General features: G+C 42.8%; 1 protein-coding gene across 1 annotated transcript in view; it reads right to left on the reverse strand.

Annotated features, from left to right (window-relative positions):
* LOC311132950 (sodium-dependent lysophosphatidylcholine symporter 1-B-like) overlaps positions 1-9,015 on the reverse strand; it is a 32,602-nt gene extending 23,587 nt beyond the window's left edge. The window contains exons 1-3 of the mRNA XM_084166343.1: positions 8,777-9,015; positions 4,034-4,159; positions 245-369 (exon numbers count right to left, since the gene is read on the reverse strand). Of these exons, the coding sequence (XP_084022469.1) occupies positions 245-369; positions 4,034-4,159; positions 8,777-8,869 (344 nt within the window). The 5' untranslated portion in view covers positions 8,870-9,015. The remainder of the gene's footprint in view (positions 1-244; positions 370-4,033; positions 4,160-8,776) is intronic.
* Between the last annotated feature and the right edge of the window lie 1,260 nt (positions 9,016-10,275).

Genomic DNA, 10,275 nt, shown 5'->3' on the forward strand with positions numbered 1-10,275 from the left:
AAGCCGTCAGGTAGCCCGATATCCCTCTGCCAATAGAGGTTGCCTTTAGTTACAGCAACAGATGCCACAATGAGGGATTTCTAAACCAAATGCCTGAATTAGTGGGAAAGAACCTAGATCCTAAGATAGAAGGGAGTCATCACTGCTTTCCCCACGTGTTTCCTTCATGACTACCGTTCAGATGAATTAAAACTAAAACTAAAAATGTGACTGATAGATATGAGAACCAGCAAAGTGGTCGTACCAGGGCAGCATGCGTCCGAAGCGTGTCCAGGGGGAGCGGGAGACCAGGAAGCCTATGATCGGGTCCGTCACAGCATCCCAGGCCCTCCCCACGAACAGGATGATCGACGCATAGAATGGGTCCAACTTGAGGGAGGAGAGAGAGAAAGGTTAGAGATATGGATGGATGAATGAATGAATGAATGAATGAATGGTCTGAACTAAGGAACAGGCTGGGAGGATGGAAACAGGTCCAACTGAAATGACAGAGATGGCAAATTTGATGTTGATCATCTGAAGCATAAAGCTGTCATGTTCAACCTATTGAGCCATAACCCGAGGAACCAGTCCTGTGGGCTACTGAAAGTACTACTTAAGTTGATTTTTGGGGTAACTTTTACTTCGCTACATTTTCCCTGACACCCAAAAGAACTCGTTACATTTTGATTGGCTAGCAGGACAGAAAAATGGTCAGATTCATGCACTTATCAAGAGAACATCCCTGGTCATCCCTACTGCCTCTGATCTGGTTGACTTAAACACAAATGCTTCATATGTCAATTATGCCTGAGTGTTGGAGTGTGCCCCGGCTATCTGTAAATAAAATTAAAATTGTGCCGTCTGGTTTGTTTAATAAAAAGGAATTTGAAATAATTTATACTTTTACTTTCAATACTTAAGTATATTTCAGCAATTACATTTACTTTTGATACTTAATTATATTTTAAAACCAAAAACGTTTAGACTTTTACACAAGTAGTATTTTACTGGGATACTGACTTATACTTGAGTATGACATTTGGGTACTTTTTTCTACCACTGCTGAAAGTATTCACCATCATTTACATTTTAGTCTTCAGAATAACAGGAAAACACACACACACACACACACACACACAGCCACACATACACCATCTCAGTCCCCACAAGATTACAAAGACTATGGTTCATGTCTAGAGAGCTTAAGGAGATTACTCCATGAATCCTACAACCTGTTCAGGTTCAGGTTACACTTTTAAAAAATGGTGCACTATGCAGAAAAATCGCTCCTCCATTTCCTGGTTGCTAAAATTCTAACAGTAGGGCAAAATTCTAATTTCAGTTCATGTGACACAACAAGCAAGTTTAGAGAGTCATTGTGCCAGCTAAACCTCTGAAATATACAGTTGAAGTCGGAAGTTTACTTACACCTTAGCCAAATACGTTTAAACTCAGTTTTTCACAATTCCTGACATTTAATCCTAGTAAGAAATTCCCTGTTTTAGGTCAGTTAGGCTCACCGCTTTATTTTAAGAATGTGAAATGTCAGAATAATAGTAGAGAGAATTATTTATTTCAGCTTTTATTTCTTTCATCACATTCCCAGTGGGTCAGAAGTTTACATACACTCAATTAGTTGGTAGCATTGCCTTTAAAATTGTTCAACTTGGGTCAATCGTGTAGGGTAGCCTTCCACAAGCGTCCCACAATAAGTTGGGTGAATTTTAGCCCATTCCTGCTGACAGAATCTCTGAAGCTGGAGACTTCTCTCCCTCGCTAACATCAGTTGTCAGAGCAGCTTGCCGATCACTGCACCTGTACACAGCCCATCTGAAATTAGCCCACCCAACTACCTCATCCCTATATTGTTATTTATTTTGCTCATTTGCACCCCAGTATCTCTATTTGCACATCTATCATTCCAGTGTTAATACTCATTGTAATTATTTTGCACTATGGCCCATTTATTGTCATACCTCCATAACTTACTACATTTGCACACACTGTATATATATTTTCTATTGTGTTATTGACTGTACGTTTTGTTTATTCCATATGTAACTCTGTGTTGTTGTTTTTAATCGCACTGCTTTGCTTTATCTTGGCCAGGTCGCAGCTGTAAATGAGAACATGTTCTCAACTGGCTTCTTACCTGGTTAAATAAAGGTGAAATAAAAAAAGAGCTGGTGTAACTGAGTCAGGTTTGTAGGCCTCCTTGCTCGCACACGCTTTTTCAGTTCTGCCCACAAATGTTCTATAGGATTGAGATCAGGGCTTTGTGATGGCCACTCCAATACCTTGACTGTTGTCCTTAAGCCATTTTGCCACAACTTTGGAAGTATGCTTGGGGTCATTGTCCATTTGGAAGACCCATTTGCGACCAAGCTTTAACTTCCTGACTGATGTCTTGAGATGTTGCTTCAATATATCCACATAATTTTCCTTCCTCATGATGCCATCTATTTTGTGAAGTGCACCAGTCCCTCCTGCAGCAAAGCACCCCCACAGCATGATGCTGCCACCCTTGTGCTTCACGGTTGGGATGGTGTTCTTCGGCTTGCAAGCACCAACTTTTTCCTCCAAACATAACGATGGTCATTATGGCCAAACAGTTCTATTTTTGTTTCATCAGACCAGAGGACATTTCTCCAAAAAGTACGATCTTTGTCCCCATGTGCAGTTGCAAACCGTAGTCTGGCTTTTTTATGCCGGTTTTGGAGCAGTGGCTTCTTCCTTGCTGAGTGGCCTTTCAGGTTATGTTGATATTGGACTCGTTTTACTGTGGATATAGATACTTTTGTACCTGTTTCCTCCAGCATCTTCACAAGGTCCTTTGCTGTTGTTCTGGGATTGATTTGCACTTTTCGCACCAAAGTACATTAATCTCTAGGAGACAGAACTCCTTCCTGAGCGGTTTGACAGCTGCGTGGTCCCATGGTGTTTATACTTGCGTACTATTGTTTGTACAGATGAACGTGGTACCTCCAGGCATTTGGAAATTGCTCCCAAGGATGAACCAGACTTGTGGAGGTCTACAATTATTTTTCTGAGGTCTTGGCTGATTTCTTTTGATTTTCCCATGATGTCAAGCAAAGAGGCACCGAGTTTGAAGGTAGGCCGTGAAATACATCCACAGGTACACCTCCAATTTACTCAAATGATGTCAATTAGCCTATCAGAAGCTTCTAAAGCCATTACATCATTTTCTGGAATTTTCCTAGCTGTTTAAAAAGGCACAGTCAACTTAGTGTATGTAAACTTCTGACCCACTGGAATTGTGATACAGTGAATTATATGTGAAATAATCCGTCTGTTAACAATTGTTGGGAAAAATTACTTGTGTCCTAACAGACTTGCCAAAACTATAGTTTGTTAACAAGAAATGTGTGGAGTGGTTGAAAAACGAGTTTTAATGACGCCAACCTACGTGTATGTAAACTTCCCGACTTCAACTGTAGATAGCAGTCTACATACTGCACCTGAGGTACCATAGATAGCAGCTGTCCTGTAGGTTTTCAGTCCAACCCTAATTTAGCATATCTGATTCAGCTAGTTAAGGTCTTGTTGAGCAGCTAATATGTAGAATAAGGTGTGTTAAATTAGGGTTGGACTGAAAACCCACAGGACGGTAGATCTCCAGGAAGAGGGTTGGGCATCCCTGGTCTAGAAGGTGATAGCACTGTTTCTGAATTAAGAAACATTAGGAGCATATAAAAATAAAATAAAAATAAAAATCGGCCATGCCCTGTAGAATAGTAGCTTAGTGGTTAAGAGCATTGTGCCAGTAACCGAAAGGTCGCTGGTTCTAAACCCCGAGCCTGTGAACACTAGAGGGGTAGGGCACTGAAATGGGATGGGGCCACTGACTGATGGCTGTGTCCCAAACGACACCCTATTCCCTACATAGTACACTACTTTTGACCAGAGCATTATGGGTAATGCCCTAAATAGGGAATAGGGTGCTACTGCCTGAAGAAAAAAAATTATTTATGCACTCACTAAGTCGCTCTGGATAAGAGCGTCTGCTAAATGACTAAAATGTAAAACTCACCTGGGCCACATCCAGCAGGTATATCTGGAGGAAGAAGCCCAGAGCACAGCCTGTGATCTGATAGGGCGCTCCTCCCACCGCATAGCACAGCTTGTTGCATATGGACAACCTGTTGCACTGCTCACGCTGGGAAAGACAGAAAGAAGGGGTTCATTCATTAAACAAGAAGTTGACATGTTTAACAGTTTCGTTTATTAGGATCCACATTAGGGTAGATGAAAGCTCAATGCATGAACGTTGCATTAATTAATGTTTCATGCAATAGCTTAGGCCTGAATGCCAGTCTGTTGCATCAGTGGGGTTGGCTACTGCAAAGCAGAAACAAGCTTCCACCCAGGCTTCCGCCCAGGCTTCCGCCCACCAGGCTTCCACCCAAGCTTCCACCCAAGCTTCCACCGAATGGATTGATGCAATAATGGGTCTTGTAAAACCCCTGTTTCACATCAGACACCAACTGAACTTTGATGCAGTCTGACCTTCTACAGGGTCCACAAACCAACAAATAACAAAGTGATTTGAAACTAACACAGCTCTAACAATGGAGGGAAAGGGAATTTTAGACAAAGTAGGGATATTTTTTTAAACAATATAATAAATGGATTCTATAAATCCAAATAATGATTCAAAAACATACTGTATAACGTTCTCCTATATTTCTCCTCCATCTTCTTTTTAAAAATGGTGAGCCAATATGTTTTCAGCACTTTTAAATTCCAAGACTGATATATATATATATATATATATATTATCAGCACCTAAGTATCGTGAAAATATTGTATCGTAAATTCCCTGGCAATTCCTAGCCCTACTACAAAATGATCCAAAGATCATCCAATTGACTGGACAGTGCCCATAACTTGAAACATTCAGCGCGAGGTGGCGGTGCATTAACCTATGTGGAAGCACAGTGGCTAGGAAAAACTCCCTAGAAAGGCAGGAACCTAGGAAGAAACCTAGAGAGGAACCAGGCTCTGAGGGGCGGCCAGTCCTCTTCTGGCTGTGCTGGGTAGAGAGGAACCAGGCTCTGAGGGGCGGCCAGTCCTCTTCTGGCTGTGCCGGGGGATGATTATAAGAGTACATGGCCAGGTTGTTCTTCAAGATGTTCAAACGTTTGTAGATGACCAGCAGGGTCAAATAATAATCACATCAACTCGTTTGCAGAGCCAGTCTAAGTATGATTGGGTCTGCGGTCTCTTTTAGGCTTAGGAGCATTTTGCAGACTCTCATTATAGAAGGTGATAGACTAATCATAGGGGGGGGGCATTCTGCTTAGTAGCCTACTCCAAAACAGTCCTCCCTCGTCTGCTTTACTCAGAGGGCGCGAGCGAGAGTGAGTTCTGGTATCCAGATCAACCATCCGGCTACAGAAGACACCCACAGTAACGTGAGGACCAGCGCTGGGGATTCTGGGACAGAAGAGGTGTTTTGTCATGAGACAGTCCAACCCACTACATTGTGAGAAGAACAGTGTAACCTAATTATTCTCTCGCTGTCCCCACAGGTTGTAGAGTGGAACCTTTCCCACCTCGATACCAAATCACCCGGCCTGCATCCCAAATGACACCTTATTCCCTATATAGTGCATTACTTTCATAACATTTCCCTGGCATGAGTGACCTGGCTGACTGCTTCCCAAATGGCACCCTGGTCAATACAAACATGGCCACAGACTGGTAAGTGTGTCCCCTCACAGGGTTGTCACAATCCCCTGGCAAAGACGAGGTGCCGTTCTGCGGTTCTCTAGCAGGGAACTTTGCCAGGTTGGCTGGCCAGCTGGACAGGGAGCCCTCAACATTTGTCAACCGATGGGCCGTTCAGGGCCTCACACACACACACACCCTCCTCCTAAGCCAATGGAAAAAAGGCTCCCTGTGGCCGCCACACAGTTTGGGAGGATCCTGATTGGTGGGATCTCAGAGACATCACCTCATTCACACGTAAGTGAACACTGGGTACTAAGTACTGCAGGGCACATAAGAGTCTATTTGTACATTTTGGTCATTTTAGCAGACGCTCTTATCCAGAGCGACTTACAGTTAGTGAGCGCATACATTTTTCATACTGCCCCCCCCCCCCCCCCGTTTTCCCACAACCCTGGCGTTGCAAGCGCCATGCTCTACCAACTGAGCTACAGGGGACCTGGTCCCAAATCAAACCTTATCCTCTGCTAGGCTAAATGGAGTTTCCAACACATCTAAACCTGTCAGATTCTCAGGGTAAGTTCACTGGCCATAAAACGAGTTCAAACTAAAGCAAACGTGTCTCCTTGAGAACCTGTGTCTATTGTTGTTTGTACTTTGGATGTGGTGAGACAGTTGATCCACCACGTGACCATAAATGTCTGAGATAGCTAAGACAGTTGACGCACCAACACATTATGTGTTTCGGTGACAAGTTGTTGTTCTGACTGAAACAGGACCCTCTCTTAAACCTGATACAACCAAAAAGGGATATATGGCATCTTTCACAGTGTTGTGGACCGACTCAATGACCATATATATACATTCCCGAGCGATATCTCGCGCCTGCGCCATGGTGTCTTAATCTACACAGAAACCCTGGCTGACCCTAGTGCATGTAAACTAGTGGGTCGGATCTGCTGACCATCATCACAAGATCTATTAATGTGTGTGTATTACTCACGCTTCAATATTAGTCATCATTCGTGGAGATATAGTCCAATTTGTGCCAATGGGTTGGCTTAAATTGGCAATTGATAAGCATTAAATGACCGATTACTAGAGAAAATATCGGGAAGGGCTATCAGGTGAACACCTATTATTGTTGATGACGAGGTCAACTCAAATAGTTAAACATTATACACTACGGATGTGAATGATAGACAATTTTGCATAACGTTTAAACGGACATTTCTAAAATAGTTTTTCCGTTACAACTATTTAAAAAAAAAACAGAATTCCACGTCAATTTACAATGCAGAATAATGGTCCTATTACATGTTACCGGTCAATGAAGTCCTACAGCAACACTTTACAGACATAGAATGCAGCTACAGTAACATATCGACAGCGACAATTGATACGTTTTCAGACAATTTAAGAAAGTGCCGCATCAGGTCTGTACCTTTTCAGACAGTAGAATTCTGCTCCGGCGTAAAATGTTATTTATTTTCCCCTTGACAACAAACGTCGCTGATCGATATGCTGCTGTGTTGTTGTTTTTTTGTTCAGTTTTGTATGGCATGTTAGCTAGATGCGTTTTACTTCTACTAAATGTCTTGGTAAATCAAGGTATTTAATAAAAAACGTTAAATTAAGAGCCGGAGATTATTTGATTGACCGTTCTGGTTGCCTAGTGATTGATTTTTAGTCCGGTTTCAGAAGCGGCATTCCTTTACAGACAAGTCAAATGTCCGTTCATATCACCAGGGAAGGTTTCGTGTCGGCATTTAAAAACCCGTAGTGTAGCTACCCTAACAGAAACAAACATGCCGTAACCCGAGCCGCGTTCAAGTGGCCACATTCCATTATGTCTGAAAAGCGTAATCGGTTCAGGCTACCGGTGGCCTACTGTAATGGTCATATGAGCCAAAAAAACGAAGAGTAGGCTACCCGGTGCTCGCAACACTGTCCCGAAGACATCGGTGCCATGGATAGGCTAGGATATTCTACATGCAACAGACCGAAGACTGAACACTACACTGGCATTATTAGTGAGGGAGAGAGAGAGAGAGAGAGACAGAGAGAGAGAGACACAGAGAGAGAGACAGAGAGAGAGAGACAGAGAGAGAGAGAGAGAGAGAGAGAGACAGAGAGAGAGAGACAGAGAGAGAGAGACAGAGAGAGAGAGAGAGACAGAGAGAGAGAGACAGAGAGAGAGAGACAGAGAGAGAGAGACAGAGAGAGAGAGACAGAGAGAGAGAGACAGAGACAGAGAGAGAGACAGAGAGAGAGACAGAGAGAGAGACAGAGAGAGAGAGAACGAGGCAGAAGCGTTGCTCATACATTTAGGTCATCTGCATATCGCAATGTCTCGTCTTGCAAATTCACCAGGTAGCCTAAATTTCGCCTCTTCCGTTCTGGTTTTTATTTGAATTACACAACTTCCCCCAGGCTTAACACGGAAAATAAGGATCCCAACTTCGTTTTAAACGGTCACACCCCCTAGTATACACCGAAATCAAGCATGCGTGGAAGCGTTCATTCAAACTTCAGGAGAAATCACAGCTCCAGCGCCGGCGAAATGACACGTAGTCCTACTGCTAGTGTTAGTTTCGACTCCAACCCCCAAAGAACACATTCCAATTCATAGTTTTATTTGATTTTTTTTAAATGGCCTGAACCGCATAACTATTTCTAATCACTTATATAGCCTACGCTATTCTCAAATAGGTTTATCGATGAAAGAGAGCACCGCTAGCGTAAATATAGCTAACAATTTGAAAATGAATAAAGGGAAGACAAGCCGGGTTTGGTGCTCGCCTTGCGCCTAGCGAAATGTAATTGAATCGTGGTGGCTGCTGTCATCAAAGCCGGTGGAAATGAAAAACCTATGATAGGCCATGTAATCATCAATAAGTAGCCGGCTAGGTAACTAGGCTAATCGATTAGGCTGGGCGTAGAAAGACACACAGACATGAGAACGATAACAACCCGTTCCATCTCTTAGGAATCGCTGTTCAATCAAAGCGGTCTTCTGCTCCCGTTTAGTTCAGAATGTACATTCATGCATACACATTTGCTGCTAATATTGTTGATAAAAGTATAAATGAATCAAATGTACCTTCCCAGCTAATTTGACCACATCTGGGTTGACCGGTTTATTCGTTAATAAACTGGTGTTGGAATATTGTTCGGCTCCTTCTCCTTTTGCCATTACTTTATGGATAAATAACCTTTTGAAAAACAACAAATATTATACAAATAAATCTGTTCGCAAAAACGACGTCTTAAAACACAAATCAGTAGTTAAATCGGTAACACCTTGTGAGATCCGTTCAGACTACACAAAATGTGGAAACTGAGGACGAGGAATCTCCTGTTCCATGATGTAGTAGTAGGACCACGCCCCCTTTACAACGGACCATTCATGATCAGTTATAACTCCGCCCCCTCCGCCCCGCCCCCTCCGCCCCGCCCCCTCCGCCCCGCCCCCATGACTGCGTGGCCACGGACGCCTCCAACCTGTGGTGGAAAAAAAGTACTCAAATCTCTTTTTTTTTTTTTTTTTCATACTTGAGTAAAAGTAAAGATACCTTCATAGAAAATGACTCAAGTAAAAGTGAAAGTCACCCAGTAAAATATGACTTGAGTAAAAGTCTAAAAGTATTTGGTTTTAAATATACTAAAGTATCAAAAGTAAATGGAATTGGTCAAATGTATCAAAAGTAAAAGTATAAACCATTTAAAATTCCTTATATTAAGCAAACCAGACGGCACAATTTATTTTTATTTTTTATTGACGGATAGCCAGGGGCACGCTCCAACACTCAGACATAATAATAATAATAATTATTATTATTACATCATTTAAAAACGAAGCATTTGTGTTTAGTGAGTCCACCAGATCAGAGGCAGTAGGGATGACCAGGGTAAGTGCGTGAATTGGACCATTTTCCTGTCAAAATGTAACGAATACTTTTGGGTGTCAGGGAAAATGTATGGAGTAAAAAGTGCATTATTTACTTTAGGAATGTAGTGAAGTAAAAGTAAAAGTTGGCAAAAATATAAATAGTAAAGTAGTACTTTAAAGTATTTTTACTTAAGTACTTTACACCACTCCCTCCAACTAAATCATCAAGTTCGCAGATGACACAACAGTAGTAGGCTTGATTACCAAAAATGACGAGACAGCCTACAGGGATGAGGTGAGGGCTCTGGGAGTGTGGTTCCAGGAAACAACGTCTCATTCAACGTCAACAAAACAAAGGAGCTGATCGTGGACTTCAGGAAACAGCAGAGCGAGCATACCCCTATCCACATCGACGGGACCGCAGTGGAGAAGGTGGAAAGCTTCAAGTTCCTCGGCGTACACGTCACCGACAATCTGAAATGGTCCACCCACACAGACAGCGCAACAGCGCCTCTTCAACTTCAGGAGGTTGAAGAAATTTGTCTTGGCCCATAAGACCCTCAGAAACTTTTACAAATGGACAATTGAGAGCATCCTGTCGGGCTGTATCACCGCCTGGTACAGCAACTGCACCGCCCGCAATCGCAGGGCTCTCCAGAGGGGGGTACGGTCTGCCCAATGCATCACCGGGGGCACACTGCCTGCCCACC

Source organism: Coregonus lavaretus, assembly GCF_964263955.1.
Source record: "Coregonus lavaretus genome assembly, chromosome: 7".
In the NCBI taxonomy this organism is placed as follows: Eukaryota; Metazoa; Chordata; class Actinopteri; order Salmoniformes; family Salmonidae; genus Coregonus; species Coregonus lavaretus.